The sequence below is a fragment of the Mauremys reevesii genome, linkage group 2, assembly GCF_016161935.1.
Source record: "Mauremys reevesii isolate NIE-2019 linkage group 2, ASM1616193v1, whole genome shotgun sequence".
NCBI classification, from domain to species: domain Eukaryota; kingdom Metazoa; phylum Chordata; order Testudines; family Geoemydidae; genus Mauremys; species Mauremys reevesii.
This window is the reverse complement of record NC_052624.1, coordinates 86,197,511-86,215,393: the sequence shown is the minus strand read 5'-3', so window position 1 is coordinate 86,215,393 and position 17,883 is coordinate 86,197,511. Positions and strand designations below refer to the sequence as shown.

The 17,883-nt window shown below is 40.0% G+C and overlaps 1 protein-coding gene across 4 annotated transcripts in view; it reads left to right on the top strand.

Annotated features, from left to right (window-relative positions):
- Positions 1 to 17,883, top strand: part of TRANK1 (tetratricopeptide repeat and ankyrin repeat containing 1) — a 77,838-nt gene that overhangs the window by 41,454 nt on the left and 18,501 nt on the right. For all 4 annotated transcript variants that reach the window (XM_039523829.1, XM_039523831.1, XM_039523828.1 and 1 more), the window contains 8 exons: positions 251 to 505; positions 1,868 to 2,044; positions 4,464 to 7,385; positions 7,994 to 8,193; positions 8,737 to 8,874; positions 10,636 to 10,779; positions 11,786 to 11,942; positions 12,626 to 12,714. In XM_039523829.1, coding sequence (XP_039379763.1) covers positions 251 to 505; positions 1,868 to 2,044; positions 4,464 to 7,385; positions 7,994 to 8,193; positions 8,737 to 8,874; positions 10,636 to 10,779; positions 11,786 to 11,942; positions 12,626 to 12,714 — 4,082 coding nt within the window. The remainder of the gene's footprint in view (positions 1 to 250; positions 506 to 1,867; positions 2,045 to 4,463; positions 7,386 to 7,993; positions 8,194 to 8,736; positions 8,875 to 10,635; positions 10,780 to 11,785; positions 11,943 to 12,625; positions 12,715 to 17,883) is intronic.

The window sequence follows — 17,883 nt, the reverse complement described above, 5'->3', positions numbered from 1 at the left end:
AGCCTCCTAAGCTGATCTCAGAAAAGAACCTTTTTGCTTGCCTAAGGTAGCATTGATTTTGTTTGTTTATTTTTCCCCTCATGGTGCTGGATATAGAGTATTAATGCAAGACTGCCAGTTACATATACTGTATTTTAATGGGGTTTTGTATTTTTTTTTCAGTCCGTGATTCTGGAATCAGTTTGCATTGGTCATTATTTTATTGCTACCCTGCTTCTATTTAATTATCTTTTGCTTTGCTTCCTTGCAGAAATTCCTGAAGAAATGGTTTGTGACATTTATGATACCTGTGCTAGCAGTTTCATAAAGCTTTTGTTGGAGAAGCAAATGTGGCATGAAGTTTTGCTATTGCTAACACGGAAAGCCAACGGGGAAATGCCATCATGTGGTGGACTCATCAGAAACTGCAGTCTTTCAGACCTCAACATTGGCAGTGTTATCAAACAGGTTGACAGATTGGATAAGCGACGGGTGCATCTCGTAAGATGCTTGCTAGAAAGAGGAGGTGAAAACTCACAGATATTAAAATGTCCTAGAAGATTTGAAACTTCTGTTTGCTGACTGAAACAGATTATTTTAGAAATATCGCAACCTGCCTCTTCTGGCCCAATGTAAATGCAGTAGCTGTTTTATTAAATGCTTGATTCTATCCCCTCTATTGATTGTGGAGTAAGCTACTTTCAGCTTGAGTAAGTGTGGCAGAATCTAATCTGAAATGGATATAGGATTGTATTTGGCGGGGAAATGGTCAAGCATTATTTTTTTGCCTTAAGCTTTGCTTGATTTTTTTTATTGTATTTTATTTATTTATTTTACTTCCTCATTCCCTTTCCTCTATTTCTTCCTGCTTAAAAGAGCAGAACTGACATTTTTGCCTTTGTGTGTCACAGTTGCTTTAGCTATTCACTTCTTGGGAGGCTCTTCATGCAGACACTACCACACTTATCCATTTTTAAGTTTCCACTTTAAATCTGAATGGGAAATCAGTTTTTCTCACTTTGGGTGAGGAGAACTGTAAAGAGCTTGTGTTCTTTGTTCTGAATGTAAATAGGCACAGTTAACCTCACCTTGGACCCCCATATTATTTTCCTTAAGGTTTTTCATGGCAAAATGCGCGCGCGCGCGCACTCTCTCTCTCTCTCTCTCTCTCTCTCCCCCACCTTCCTATACAGTATTCTAGGTGTTTTAAGGTAGGCATGAAGACAAGTTCCATTCTCCAAAGAGTGTTCAGTGCAAGTAGCTGACGCTTTAAAGAGAGAGAAAAGAGATGAAATGGCCATTGTGGCTCACCAGATATGAGGGCTTTTGGAGAAGAGGAGCAGTTACTGGTTGTGACACTCTGGGATCTGTTCTGTTTTAGTCCTTTTCTTCTGCTAGGTTTGGAAATCAGGATTACTCTGACATGTTCCCCCCCCAGCCCCCCTCGACTGAAGCAGTGGGGATAAATTAATATTTTTAAAAGGGGAGGGAGGAAGTAATCTTAGTGTGTACCACTAATGTGTACAAGCAGCGCTATAGTTCTGTATATGTCTGAAGCCAGAAGAATTCTTCAAGTATTTGACTTCTACACTGATTTACTGAAGCAGGTATGTTGAGGGAAATCCTGGCCTTTATGTTTGAAGAGAGAAGTTGTTTTTAACTTGGCTCAGTTTTGGGAGAGTTCATATGAGGTTGGCTTAATATTTGAATTTCCTTAATAGTCTGTTAAATGTATAAATGTGATCAGCTGGTTAAACAATGCATATATTCTTTTTTAACATCTACTCTCTCAACAACTGAAGGTGATGTCTTACATTTGATGCTCTTTTTGAGTTTACAGATCTAGTGTATCAAATTTAATCTTAAATATTCCAATCTATTTCACTAGCTTCACCTGAGGGGACTGGAGCCATCCCTGAAAAACCATTGCAGATGTGTTTGAAAAATAATGATTTTGAATTGGCTTATTTGCTGCTGAGCAGTGGTGCAGATCCTCGGAGTGTTTCCCTTGTCGAAGGCGATACTCCTTTGCATGCTGCAGTCTCCATCTGCTTAGATAAAAGAGGTAAGTCTTTGATTTGGTGCACAGTTCCACCTAAACGTTAATTTATTCTGATTATTTTAGGAAGGAAGATTTATTATTTCTACTTCTACACCTGTATAATGATTAATATTGTATAGGAACCAAAAAAATGTGAAGGGTAAGAAAAGGAAGAGAAATGTTGAAAACTGAGTTACAACTATTGAGTCTCCAGAATTTGCCCCATAATTTCCTTAAGTTCTTTACTCTATTTTCATTCGGTCCTCACGAAGCTAAGCATTCATTGACTTCAATGGGAGCTTTGCCTCAATAAGAACAGAATAAAAACTGAGTAAAACACTTTAGAGCTTAGTCCAAAAGAAATTAGTATAAATTAAATAATACAGATTATTTTACATTTTGTTATAAATTTTCAGAAAATCTTTGAAAAGGTTCCTCACCAAAGACTTTTAAGCACAGTAAACTGACAGTGGATAAGAGGGAAGGTCCTCTCATGGATCAGTGGCTGGTTAAAAGACAGAAAACAGGGTAGGATTGACTGGTCATTTTCAAATGGAAAGAGGTAAATCATGGTGTTCCCCAAAGATCTGTACCGGGAACAGTGCTGATCAAAATATTCATAATTGATATGGGAAAAAGGGGTAAACAGTGCGGTGGCAAAATTTGCAGATGATGCAAAGTTACTGAAGATGGTTAAGTCCAAATCAGACTGTGAAAAGTTTACAAAGGGATCTCACAAAACTGGATGACTGGGCAACAAAATGGCAGATGAAAATGCAAAGAAATGCGCATTAGAAAATATCCCAACTATACATACAAAATGATGGTGTCTAAATTTGCTGCTACTCAAGAAAGAGATCTTGGAGTCATTGTAGATAGTTCTCTGAAAACTTCTGATCAGTGTGCAGCGGCTGTCCAAAAAGAAAGCAAAAAAAAAAAAAAAAAAAAAGCCCAGCAGAGTGTTAGGAATCTTTAGGAAAAGAATAGATAATAAGACAGAAAATATCATAATGTCACTGTATAAATCCATGCGCCCATACCTTGAATACTGCGTGTAGTTCTGGTCACCCCATCTCTATAAAGATGTATTAGGATTGGGAAAAGGTACCGAGAAGGGCAACAAAAATGATTAGGGGTATGGAACAGTTTCCAGTGAGGAGAAATTAAAAAGACTGGGACTTTTCAGCTTGGAAAAGAGACAACTAAGAGAGGATATGATAGAGGTCTATAAAATCTTGGTTGGTATGGAGAAAGTGAATAAGGAAGTGTTTATTTACTCCTTCACATAATGCAAGAACCAGGGGTCACTGAAATTAATAGGCAGCAGGTTTAAAATGAACAAAAGGAAATATTACTTGACACACACAGTGGAACTCATTGTCAGGGGATGGTCTGAAACTGTAACGGGGTTCAGAAAAGAACTAGATAAGTTCATGGAGGATAAGTCCATCAGTGGCGATTAGCCAAGATGCTTAGGGCACAACACTATGTTCTAGGCGTCCCTAAATCTTTGACTACCAGAAGATGGGACTGGATGACCAGGGATGGATCACTCAATAAATTGCCCTGTTCTGTTCATTCCCTCTGAAGCATTTGGCATTGGCCATTGTTGGAAGACAGCGTACTGGGCTAGATGGACCATTGTTCTGACCCAGTATGGCCCTTCTTGTGTTCTGATAAACTGTCAAGTTAGGTTCAAAATTCAGGTTTTGTATAAAAATGGTTTTGTAAATCCAAAAGATTAAAGCAGTGTCTTTATTGAAGTTTTTCTTACAATTGTATACATTTTTTTAAGATGAAAATTTTTAGTAATAAATTTGGCCATCATGCTATATTCAGGGTTTACAATTTAGAAATTGTTTTTTCATGTGTACTCAAATTGCCACATGACTGTAGAATATTTGATATCTCTAATCTTCTGTAGGGCATATAGGTGGCTCAGGAAACTTCAGCTTTGGGAAAATGGTTTGAAGTTGGACTCGGTTTACAGTGACCAAATGCTACCAACATCAGATGTTGTTCGTTTAAATGGGTCACCCAACATAGTTCACTACCAAGCTGACAAATGTCCAACCTCAGAAAAATCAAAAAAGCTGGCACTTTTGTTGGCAATTGCATGAGGAGAAGCTGTTAATTGAGCAGACATGGAGACTAAACAAGCCTCTCACCCAAGAAGGTTAAAAGAAAAATTCAGCACAGTGGTGGGGGGAATGTGTCAAATCTTCTGTTGCCATTGCTGCTGTTGTGCCTGTTTTTCTGAATAAATAGAAAACCTCAGTTTTTAGGGCTATCAAAATGAGATGTGTTAGAAGCACTAAATTCACTTTATTATTGTGAAGGACATTTATTTTCAGTTAATAGTAGTAAAGAGATTAGTAATATACATTTTCTTGTTCTCAGGAGAAAGTATATTTAAGTTAGTGATTTGTTATATTTCTTTCAGATGACATTGGTTTACGCTTTCTGAACTATCTACTGGATCTCTTTGGTTCAAACCCATCCACTTTCCCACACCTTAATCCAAACAGCCAAGATAAGAATGGAAATACAGTGATGCATATTATATTTCAGAAAGCACAGTCAAAGCAGGTTAAGAAAATAATGGATTCGTTAGCAAAGTTTGACATTAACTTTAACTTGAAAAATAAATTAGGAAAAGATGTGAGGCACAGAATAAAAAAAAATGACCCTCGGCTACTCAACTGGAATACAGCTGTGTCAGAGAAGAGGAAGCACCGGCAAGATACAGTAGGGCAGCTAGTTAAGCTGCCTAAATCCATTCCAGTCTGTAACACATCACAGCCAAAAAGCACAGCTCATTCGTCATCTGCATCTGTCTGGAGAGCATCATCTGGCAACTCAGCACCTGCTAATATCCAAAATACAGATCCAGTTCCTGATAACTGGGAAGAAGCAGACAATGCTCAGCTGACAAAGCAAGAAACTGGAGAAGTAAATAAGCCCTTGACTCTGCGGGAAAGCCTACTGAAAACAATCACAGATTTAATCCAGTGTCTTCAATTGGGTGACAACCCGATAGAGGATAATTCTCAGGTACCAAACCCATCTTCAGCACCAACGAGCGTTGAAGGTAAAAAGAGTGAGCCCCAGCAAACCTGTGGATATGAGAGTTTGGCTCACAGTAAAGGAGAGGATGCTGACCCTGAGAAAGTGGAGGATACTGAGAAGGAGTGTGGTGAATCTGACATGCCCATGCCTAATGGTGTAGGTGAAGAAACAATGGAAGTTAGTGGGCAGATTCAGGACATTGAGGCATATATTCAGGACTTTGATAATATGACATGGGAAATAGAGTGCACTTCTGAAATGCTGAAGAAGCTAGGCAGCAAAGCTGTACCTCATTATATGAAAAAGAAAATTATACTGGCAATTCAGCAGCTTGGAAATGGAGAATGGACCCAGAGCCTCCAAAAGCGGCTAAAACATTTGAAAGCCGATATTCAGCTGTACGAAGCTAAGCTGGACAAAGGAGCAAGGATGTTATGGGAGCTTGCAATAGACTTTTCTCCCCGTTGTAGTGAGGCTGCAGAAAAGATTATAGAGACAGAACAGTCTATACATCCTCTAGAGAAGTCTGGGAGAGTTTACACCGAAATCATTAGAATATGGGACATTGTTCTTGATCATTGCAAACTTGACCGTGCTATCGGCACTATATGTACTGCATACAACCGTGGCTTGTCCTGCATCTTGAGGAAAAAACTGAAGGGTATAAGTAAAATCAAGCAGTCTTCTAACTTGAAAATGCAAAAGCGCATTCCTCGTTGTTATGTTGAAGACACAGAGGCAGAAAAAACAAAAGAACACATCATACCTGAATACTTCCCTCCAGCCAGCGCAGTGGAAACGGAATATAATATAATGAAATTTCACAGCTTCAGTACTAACATGGCACTTAACATCATAAATGATATGAATTCTACTGTTGAATACCCCTTCAGAGTTGGTGAGTTAGAGTATGCAGTGATTGACCTCAGTCCCAAGCCCATGGAGCCAATAATCTTAATTGGACGGAGTGGAACAGGAAAGACTACTTGTTGCTTATATAGACTATGGAAGAAATTCCATTCTTACTGGGAGAAAGCACAGTTGGCAGAAGCCCCTTTGCTGGTTAGACAAATGTGGCAGAGAAGAAAGTTTGAAATTGAATCTGAAAAAGAAAGCACAGGGGAGGAGGAGGAGGAGGATGAAAAGCAAGGCAGCAATGACTCTAGTGAGTCAATTGAGTTGGAAAGCATAGATGATGAACAAGATGATGGTGAACAATATTCAAGTGCAGATGACGCTGAATTGAATTTATCAGGTGACTGTGAAGAGGAGGAAGAGCATAGCGCAGTAGAATCCGACAAATTGGAACACTTGCATCAGATCTTTGTTACTAAAAATCACGTTCTGTGCCAAGAGGTTCAGAGGAATTTTATTGAGCTTAGTAAGTCTTCTAAGTCAACAAGTCATTTCCAGCCACTTGAGCCAAATGTTTACAAGCTACAAGAAGTTAAAGATGAAAATTTCCCATTGTATGTCACCTCAAAACAGTTGTTACTATTACTCGATGCATCCATGCCTGATCCATTTTTTCTTAGGAATGAAGATGGAAGTCTTAAAAGAACCATTGTTGGTTGGTCCACTCAAGAAGATTTGGTCATTCCAAATTGGCAAGATGAGGAGGAAGAAGGTAATGCTGAAGTAGAATATGGTGAGGATGAAAAGGCTGCAGAAGCTCACTCAAGAGAAAATGACCCTCGAGTTTTTGTGACTTATGATGTGTTTGCTAATGAAATGTGGCCAAAAATGATGAAAGGCAAAAACTCCTATAACCCTGCATTGGTTTGGAAAGAAATAAAATCTTTTTTGAAAGGGTCTTTTGAAGCACTAAGTTGTCCTCAGGGTAAACTTACAGAAGAAGAGTACAAAAAACTAGGGCGGAAGAGATCACCAAACTTCAAGGAAGACCGGAGTGAAATCTATCGTCTCTTTTGTCTTTATCAGCAGATAAGGTCACAAAGAGGTTACTTTGATGAGGAAGATGTCCTATACAATTTATCTCAAAGACTCTCTAAGCTTGAGGAGCTACCATGGTCCATCCATGAGCTTTATGGTGATGAGATTCAAGACTTCACTCAAGCTGAGCTTGCACTGCTAATGAAGTGCATCAATGACCCTAATGCAATGTTCCTTACTGGTGACACTGCACAAAGCATAATGAAGGGAGTTGCTTTTCGTTTTAGTGATCTGAGGTCACTATTCCACTACGCCAGCAAGAACTCAGTTGACAAGAAACAATGTGTTGTTAGAAAACCTAAAAGGATATATCAGCTATATCAAAACTACAGATCTCATTCAGGTAAAGAAATTACCATATTATGTTTTGGGGACAAGATCTTCAAAAGGCAGTAGTGATTGTGAATGTCTCAATATTTGGGTGCTCAACATGAGATACTTTTAAAGGGAACTGATTTTCAGACAGCAGGTGCTCAGCGCTTTTGGAAAATCTGATCCCTTTAAGGTATCCTGAGTTGGGCACCCAAAAATGGAGCCTCCTAAAATCATCAGTCATTCTTGAAAGTCTTTCCCTCACTGAATGTTCTGTTCGGGGTATTTGACCCATTTAGGATGGGTTTTTTTAAAATGTTTTTGTCTTAAATTGCTGCTTCCATACCGTCCTCAAAATTCACAATTTTGAGGACAAGTGGTCTACTTCTGCTCTTGATGGGGTCCCCCCCCCCCACGTTTCTAACCTTTGCTTAGTCTCGTAGCCTATGTTCTGATTTGTGGTGGCCCTGCAAATCAGAGATGCTTAAAGTGTATCCTACAGCTGCTGTCTCCTCCTAGTCACAGTCTTAATCCGGCATTTCCAGATGCTGTGCAATCTGAACAAGGTTCATTTTCATTATAGTTATGTTTATGTGAGGTATATATTACGTTTGTAATATGTATTTTTGATCATCACAGGAATTCTACATCTGGCCTCTGGGGTGGTTGATTTACTCCAGTACTATTTCCCAGAATCTTTTGATCGTCTTCCTAGGGATTCTGGCCTCTTTGACGGACCTAAACCTACTGTCTTAGAGTCTTGCAGTGTTAGTGACCTGGCAATTTTACTGAGAGGCAACAAAAGAAAAACACAGCCAATTGAATTTGGAGCACATCAGGTTGGCTTTACTTTTTGTTTATGATGTTTTATATAGATTTTTTTTTTTGGTTTGTAGCCAAATGTAATAGCACAATCCACTTTTCTTAAGGACCAATTCCCTGATTGCTTGCAACATTCTTTTGGTGTCCATATTGCTTCCTGATAAATTATAACTTACAAATTCAGGACTTAGCTTTCTCATTTCTGCCTCAGAACCTTTTTAAAAACAGGTATATTTGACTTTCTCTCATTGTAATTTCTGCTCAGTCCTGCTCCACTTTTCATTCAGATTTTTCTCTTCCACTATTTCTCCATCTATCTCAGAATAAGAGGTAGTGTGTCACTGTTCTGGCAGCCAGAAAGCAGCTTAGCAACCCCTTTTCTGGAATGTGCTGAAGTATCCATGGAGTTAACATAGTTTTAATACTACATTGATACCTACTGTAGTCTACTTCTTAGATAACTTGGCATTGCCATAACTAATTGCTCGTTTTCCACCCTCTAAATGAAATATGTTGTCTTTTTAATTCATGTGTTACTAATGCATTTTATGTTTTGACAGGTGATATTGGTAGCGAATGAAATGGTGAAGGATAAGATTCCAGAGGAACTTAGTTTAGCACTTGTGCTAACAATTTATGAAGCAAAGGGCTTAGAATTTGATGACGTCCTCCTTTACAACTTTTTCACAGATTCTGAGGTATTTAATTAATTGCACTTCTTCCTGTTGGTCTAAAGTTGGTCTAACTGTCCTAGCTGAGGAAATATATACAGTTCTCTCTAGAGACAGTGAGTTCTACTACAGAATAGGACTCAGGGCTCATTGGAAAGCAAATTGAGCTGCTGCTCGCTCATCCCTACATAGGTTGCTGCATCTTCTGTTGCACTGGCTTATTTCTGGTATTTATTTTTCTCATTTAAAAAGTTTTCTGTGATATGAGCTGGGTTCAGGGAAGTGACGGACCAGCAGTATAGGCTAGAGCAGTGGCTCTCAACCAGGAGTACACGTACCCTGGGGGGTACAAAGAGGTCTTCCAGGGGGTACATCAACTCATCTAAAGATTTGCCTAGTTTTACAATAGGCTACATAAAAAGCACTAGCCAAGTCAGTACAAATGAAAATTTCGTACAGACAATGCCTTGTTTATACTTCTTTATAGACTATACACTGAAATGTAAATAAAATATTTGTATCCAAATTTATTTATTTTATAGTTGTATGGTAAAAATGAGAAAATAGACAATTTGTCAGTAATAGTGTGCTGTGACACTTTTGTGTTGCATTTGTCTGATTTTTAAGCGAGCACTTTTTAAGTGAGATGTAGCTTGGGGTACGGAAAGGGATACAGTAGTCTGGAAAAGGTTAAGAGCCATTGGGCTAAAGCTAGGTATACTGTGGACTTCTTGAGCTTTTTAACATAGCTCTGCTCATATACATACATCAGTCCCGAAGAGTGATCCTCCTGTCATTTTTCCACTGTTGCGAACAGGGCCGGCTCCAGGCACCAGCTTAGCAAGCAGGTGCGTGGGGCAGCCAAGGGGAAGGGGCGGCACGTTGGGCTCTTCGTCGAACAATTCGGCGGCGGGTCCCTTGGTCCCTCTCGGAGGGAAGGACATGCCGCCGAATTGCCGCTGAAGAAGAAAGCGGCGCGGTGGAGCTGCCGCCGATCGCGATCGTGGCTTTTTTTTTTTCTTTTCCCGCTGCTTGGGGTGGCAAAAATCCTGGAGCCGGCCCTGGTTGTGAATCAGGAGTAATGCCATTGACTTCAACAGTTAAAACAGCATAAGTGAGAGGAGAATCTGCCCCATAATCTTTAGCATCCATAAGTCAAATCTCTGGTTTCTCTTAAAGAGAGAGCCATCTGTATGATGGTTTTGCACAGTTCACAGAAGTCTAGTCAAAAGTTAGGATGAGTCCTCTTTAATGAGGCAGAATTTGGATACAGGTCTCCAGAGTAAAAAACTATTTTGTTAACTGACTTTGCCATGTAAGCATCATGTTTTGAGGTATGAATATAAAAGAAACTTAGAAGTTTGGTTTTTGCACTCAGGGAACATAAAATGTTTTTGACTTAAATTACAATTAGCAAGAGAGTCAATAATACCTAGCTTTTTTTCATATATATCAAGCTTAACTTTGGTTTTCTTGACTTTTTCAGGTTTGTACCACAAATTTGACATTATTGAAACAGTGTTTCATTTAATAAAGAAAAGATGCAATAATTTAAAAGCAGCAGAAAAGATATTTAGTAAAGATTTTAGTTGAGAATTATGTATGGTATTTCTACAAATTAAGGCCCCAATCCACAACTTTTAGGATATAGGTAGATTGCTGCATTCAAAATCTTGGATGTGTGCATGTGTTTTTAAAATATATATTACATATGTGTACGTATACGTAGGCATGGGTATGCAGTAGATTCAGCTAACCTGAAATCTTTGTATGTTTCTCAAATTGTAGGCTTACAAAGAGTGGAAGATCATTTCTTCTTTTACCCCTTCCTCTGATTCGCTAGGAGAAAGCAAGCTGGTGATCGAAACACCTTTAGAGAAAAATATTGCTACTCAAAGCAGATCTCTGGTGCTTAATCCAGAAATGTACAAGGTGATACACTATGGGTTTTTTATAACACATTGTTTGGAGATAGCAAGCACACAACAAACTAAGAAAAATCTCAAAGTTCAAGAAAGACTCCTAATAAATCTTGTTTGCCATTTTCATCTATAACAGTTCTTCCAGTAATATAGTAATATTACATATTGTAATTAATTAATTCCAGATCCATCCATTTTCTTTTTTCTGGCTTTTACTGAACATGTGATTTTCTTGGGCGATTTAGAAGTTTGTATGTTTTTGGGCATATAGCAGGTGGGAAGGCAAAGATCTTATATAGTTAACTCTTAGTTGTAGTAGTTATGGTTCAAAAACAAATTAAGAGTTAGGGACTAATTGACCTCTTTGTTATTCTAGTGTTATACTGTTGTATCTATTAAAAGCAATGAAGTTACATGAGGGATGCAGTAGTGAACCAGACTCTTAATACCAGATTTTTCAAAATTGTGAGAGAAATTTGGGGGGAGGGATAGCTCAGTGGTTTGAGCATTGGCTTGCTAAATTCAGGGTTGTGAGTTCAATTCTTGAAGGAGCCACTTAGGGATCTGGGGCAAAAATCAGTACTTGGTCCAGCTAGTAAAGGCAGGGGGCTGGACTCAATGACCTTTCAAGTTCCCTACCAGTTCTAGGAGATAGGTATATCTCCTATTATTAATTGTTATTATTTGTTTAATTTGTACTTGAAGTGTCCATAATTGTGTGCAAAAATAAATGACTTCATCTGTAAATGTTTTTTAGACACAAAACTGTCTCTTTGTGTATGGAACTTTCTAACTTGCAGTACAAGTAATTGCACACAAATTAGATGCAAAATTGCACATGCATTTTTGCAGGCATAATTCAAAATCAGGCCCTTAATATTTAATGTGGCTTATTTTAAGATACAGAATTAACTATTTAAAGTAAAGTATGTACTCATAGCATTCCTTTTACTATGCACTCATATAATTTCCTGCACATATCATGTCATTTGTCTTTTTTAATCAATGTATCCTAGATGCTCAATGGAGAGCTGAAGCAGCTGTATACTGCCATTACAAGAGCCAGAGTCAATCTTTGGATCTTTGATGAAAACAGTGACAAGCGGGCTCCGGCTTTTAAATATTTCATCAAAAGGGAATTTGTTCAAGTTGTCAAAATAGATGAAAACAAAGGTAAAAGCTACATCAAAACTTCCTATAAAACTCTGAAAACAAGATAATCCACTAAATGTTTGTTGTTTGTATTAAACCAGTTAAAATTCCCGTGTTCTTAGCCAATATTTCCAGCTTTTGAATTATCATAATATGATGAATGGGGTGTGTGTGTGTGTTTTTGCTTGCCTCTAATGTACATTTAAGAGTAAAATACTATACTTTTTACTTGCTCCTTGCTCAAGCAAATTCCATTTGACTTTAGCGAGAGTTTTGCTTGCTTTAACTTAGCTCTAAAATATCTGCAGTGTTTATTATCTTTCCTGTACAAGTGAGGAAGGTATGCAACCAACCCATAAACACTGAGTATTGATTATGAAAAACTCTCAGTTAAATCAAACTACTTGTTAGCAAATGAAACAACCTATTTATTGTTAAGGGACAGTAAGGTGACTCTAATCTTTGTTACCTGCATAGTAACTAAAATTTCTAGAGGCTGTTTAAAATAAAACTTGAATTGTTTAAATGTAAGTAAAAAAAATAGGAAAAATCTAATTTACTCCTTGGTGTGATCAGCTGATTTAAGCGTAAATCATGGAAAACTGTAAAATGATGATAATCCTTAGTTTTAACATATATTAAGTGTCTTCTCTTACACCATACCACTAACATAGAATAACTCTTCCCTCTTCTCCACTACCTAGATTTTGATGATAGCATGTTTGTTAAAACTTCAACCCCAGAAGAATGGATTGCACAAGGAGAATACTATGCTAAGCATCAGTGTTGGAAGGTAAAGTCATATGTTTGTCTGAGATAAGTTATGTTATCTCAGTTTTGAGACCCTGTTCTCTTTGTACCCGTAAAAGTCACTTTAGAATCGTTTGGCTGTTTTACAGTAACAAAAATGAGTCAGTTGGAAGTTGTGACTTTGAACCATTTAAAATTTTATTTCAGTAAACAGTGTTGTAGGCAAGACACTCAATTTCTTGGAAACATAATGATCTGGGTGATGAGCCCAGAGCCTTTTAAGGTCACAGTGTGGTTTATGTCTGTATCTAATTAATCTCTTTCTAGCAGTAATATCTGAGAACCAAAGGATTTTGCTGCAATACAAAAGTCCATATAAAATATTGAATAATAAAAAATGAAACCATCATTTTAAAGTGTGCACTGTATTATTAAAAAGGCCTGTTAGAACTCTTGACTTTTAAAGTCTATTATTTGCTAGATTGTTAGCTAATATCGTCCAAATTGGGTCTGTCTGGTCAGTTGATAGTGTGGAAATGTTCTGACTATTTCTCAAGTAAATAACTATAAGGCTAAGTTTCTGTGGTGGGTATCAGAATGGTACATTACATTTCCTGAAGACAGCAGCATATAGAGCTCTTGTTTTAAAAAAAAAAAATTCTGTGGAAGCACAAACTGTGTGTTCAGTACTCCTGCTATACAGCTCCCTCCCCCCAAAAAAGCTTCCTAATCTGATAGACTGAGTGTTCTGGAAGGAATGGGATTATCTATATCCAATACTGATTCCTTAGACCAGTGAGGAAGTTAGCAGAAGATCCTTCCATATCTCTGGCTACAATGGTTGACTGTAAGAAAGGGGATTAACTTAAAGCAAAGGAAAATGTGGGAGATTGTGATGGGGGTGGAGTAGGTCTGGAGGTCCCCTGCTGGAGGCCTCACAGCCCTGCCTCACCCTGCCCCAGAAAAGAGCAGAGAAGTCCTCCAGGCAGCCTAGAGTGGCTGAAGGGGAGCAGCCAATTCGAGGATTTGCTGGAGTGACCAATCATGGGCCAGAAGAGCCATATAAAAGGAAGCAGCACATGCAGAGCAGTCAGTTGCTGCCTGGAGCTTGAAGAGGGGGAACCGGTGCCTGGCTAGATAGAAAAGCAACAGGACCGTGGACAGCTCACTGCAGGAAGGGTTGAGTTCAGAGAAGGCTGCCAAAGACTGGGTGCCTGGCCAGCTGAAAGAGCAGCAGGACTGTGGACAGCTCACTGCAGGGAAGGCTGAGCTCAGGACCTAGCCAGACCAGGTGAGGGTACCCGTGATGGGCCCTGCTGGGTCTGGTTGAAGACAGAGCCCAGGGAGGGCTGCCAAAAAGGATGCCAACTGAAGGTACTGAGGTGGGCCCCTATTGGACTGCTAAAGAAGGCAGTGCCTCCGGGAAGGAAGCTTTGGTGCTATGGCTCCATACCAGGGCCATGAGAAAGAACTAGACTGTATATCCTGGATGTTGGGAGAGTGTGAGACACTCAGCCAGAGGGTGGAGTCACTGAAGACTCGCTGAACAACCATTGGCTGGGGGGGAAGGGAGGGGCACCTACAAGAAGTGAATGCCCCCCTATTGTCAGAACAGAGAGAAAAGCAGGCTCACACCCTACCAGAAAGGAGGCACCCGGGAGACATGGGGTGCCAACCGCATTACAGAGATCCTTGGAGCTCCTACCGTGATGTGTAGGGCTTATCCAAATAGTAACTAGGATTAACTAACAGAAAATGTCTTCAACTCTGCCTTTCCCTCTCGCAAGAAAAACAGAAATCTAATTCAACTTTTGAACATGAAACAATTTTTTTTAATACACCATACTCCCTTCATTTCTGGCCCCACTCTTAACGTGTCTCTCTCATGAATCTTTGGGCAATGAATTTTTTTTTAATCTACAGTAAACTACTGGGAAAAAAAAGAGAAATGCATGTTTTAGTATAGTGCATATTTGAGGAGTATTTGGATCAGTAATATGTAGTTTTGTAACCTATAACAAAACACTACAAGCATGTACCCATGCGATTTTAGCTGTTATACTTCTTTCTTTATAAGCCTGTTCTCTGCTTATTGTTGTTATAAAAAAAATCACTTAAAGGATTTTTGAATGCCAAAAGTGGTTTGCTTTGTGCTATAAGTGATGTTGCATCTCAAAATGGAACATGCCAAACAAAAAAAAGTATTGGTGGAATAAGACAGACATGCTATTGCCGAGTGACTATAAAGTAAAACTCACTAAAGTGCTGGCAAAGCATGTTTTTTCTCTGTCGCTCTGATGCTACAGTATGATAGAATCGTAGAAATGCAGGCCTGGAAGGGACTCAATAGGTCATCTAGTCCAGTTGCCGGCACTGAGTCAGGACTAGGTATTATCTCTAGACCATGCCGGACAGGTGTTTGTCTGTCTAACCTGTTCTTAAACACCTCCAATGACGGAGATTCCACAGCCTCCCTAGTTAATTTATTCCAGTGCTCAACTGCCCTTACGGTTAGGTTAGATATTAGGAAAAACTTCCTATCATCCTTGCTGCAATTTAAGCCCATTGCTTCTTGTTCTGTCCTTAGTGGTTAAGGATAACAATTTGTCACCCTCCTCTTTATAACAGACTTTTATGAACTTAGACCTTTATCATGTCTCCCCAGTTTTCTTTCTCCAGACTAAACAAACAGGGCTTTTTTTTTTTTTTTTTTAATATTTTTTATTTTTTATAATTTTTGTTGCTCTCCTCTGGACTTTTTCCATATCCTTCTTGAAGTGGTGCCCAGAACTGGACACAGTAACTCTAGTTGAGGCCTTATCAGTAAGGCTACAATTCTATCACGGAAGTCACAGATTCCCTGACTTTCTGGGACCTCCATGACTACATCTGGGACAGGGCTGGAGCAGCTCTCAGCCCAGGGGCTACTGGAGCAGTGGCTGTAAAAACAGCTGACCAGCCGCCAGCCCAGGGGCCGCAGAATAGCTGACTGGAAGCCAGCCTGGGGGCTGCCAGTCATGTTCCCAGGGCGGGAGCAGCAGCTGGGGTTGGGTCAGCCCCCTGGGTCTGGAGTAGCAATAGTCAGCCCCTTCAGGAGCAGCGGTGGGGCTGGAGCAGCTGCAAGTCCTGGCCCTGGCAATGTGTGTCTCCCCTAGCCCCTGGGTATTTTTAGTAAAAGTCATGGACAGGTAGTGGGCTTCCATGAATTTTTGTTTATTGCCTATGACCTGTCTGTGGTTTTTACTAAAAATACCCATGAGAATCAAAGCCTTACTTATCAGTGCTGAGTAGAGTGGAAGAATTACTTCTCCTGTCTTGCTCACAACACTCCTGCTAATACATCCCCCAATGATGTTTACTTTTTTGCAGCAGTATTACATTGTTGACTCATTTGGTTTGTGGTCCACTGTAACCCTCCAGGTCCTATTCTGCAGTATTCCCATTTGGTATTTGTGCAATTGATTATTCCTTCCTAAGTGTAGTACTTTGCATTTATCTTTATTGAATTTCATCCTATTTATTTCAGGCCATTTCTCCAGGTTGTCAAGATCATTTTGAATTCTAATCCTATCCTCCAAAGCACTTGCTACCCCTCCTAGCTTGGTATCATCCTCATAAGTGAACTCTCTATGCCGTTATCCAAATCATTTATGAACATATTGAATAGAACTGACCCCAGGACAGATTCCTGTGGGACCCCACTAAATACACCCTTCCAGCTCGGTTGTGAACCACTGATAACTACGTTCTGAGTACACTTTTCCAACCAGTTGTGCACCCACTTTTTAGTAGGTTCATCTAGGCCATGTTTTTCTAGGTTGTTTGAGAAGGTCATGCAAGACTGTATCAAAAGCCTTACAAAAGTTGAGCTATATCACTGTGACATACCCAGAGTAGAGTCCAGACTAGTGAGTAGCTGTCACCGCTGCCCTTTAACCTCGGGTGCTCTTTACACTGCTTTGCTGCTGTGGCTTCCAGTTTGGACTGCTCCAAAACAGCCTCCTGCATGCAAATCACTCCCAGCTATGACTGTGTGCACCTGCAGCCTGCCAGTCACACCTAAGTTCTTATCAGCCTCAATTATACTGCAGGGTGACCCCAACACACTCCTAGTCACAGATTTCCTCTCAGAAAGGTATTTCCTGTAATGCCCAGCCCTCTCCTGGGCAATACAAGCGTACATAAAGTCCATCATTTAATTAATAGAAATGATATGCACCAAACCTTGTTACGCCAAATGGAGTTTCCCAAACACTTCAATTCAAACAAACTGAATTAGATAAAACAACAAAACAGGATTATTAACTACAAAGAGAGGGATTTTAAGTGACTACAAGTATTGAGACATAAAAGTTAGAAATAGTTACAAGAAAAATGAAGATAAAACGGAACTAATGCCTAACTTTACACTGAATTTAACGTAGTTTGTTTTTTCTCACCACATTCTGTCAACAGTCTCACTAGCCAAACTTCTTCTGTTGAATGTCTGCTTCCTTTGTTCCCTCTAATGCAGCGAATTGATGGACAGAGAGAGAGTGAGGAGGTGGGGTGCCTTAGGTTGATTACCTTTTACTTTTTATAATCTTCTTCCCCATTTTGGGAAGCATCTCCAGCTGAGGCACTCTATGGACAGTACACCTCCCAGGATGCCAGGTCAGGCCAACAGGTGGATGCCTCCTAGAGGTGATGCGTGGAGGGGCATGCAGGGTCACTCTCCCTCCCCACCCCACCCCACCCCCCAGTTGGCTTGTAGTGAGCATGCTCACATGGACTGAGCATGCTCAGTAACATCTGCTGAAACCGCTGCCCTCACTCTGTCCCCTCCATTATTGACAGGTACAGGTAGTCTGATGCCTCCGTCCTCCTTAGAAGGGAATCACCAGCCACCACCACCCTCTGTTTCCTTTTGGGAGTGGTGGTCATGATGCTCCCAGCCTTGGAAATACATGGCTTCTCCTCCTCCCCCAATGGCCGGGGGGGAGATTCCGGATCCCTTGTTGTCAGGGCAGCGTACCATTTTTTTAAATCTCTATGGACAGTAGGTTGGGAGCAGGGGCGGAGCACTGCCTGCTGCCAGAAGTAACCAGCAGCCAGGTTCCTCCTTTTCTGATAGTACTGCAGTCTTCTCCAGCCAGTTGCTTCCTTCACCTTGGAGGTCTTTCTCCTGTGCACACATGCTCCTCAGCTAGCCACCTCCTCCTGTAGCTCTCCC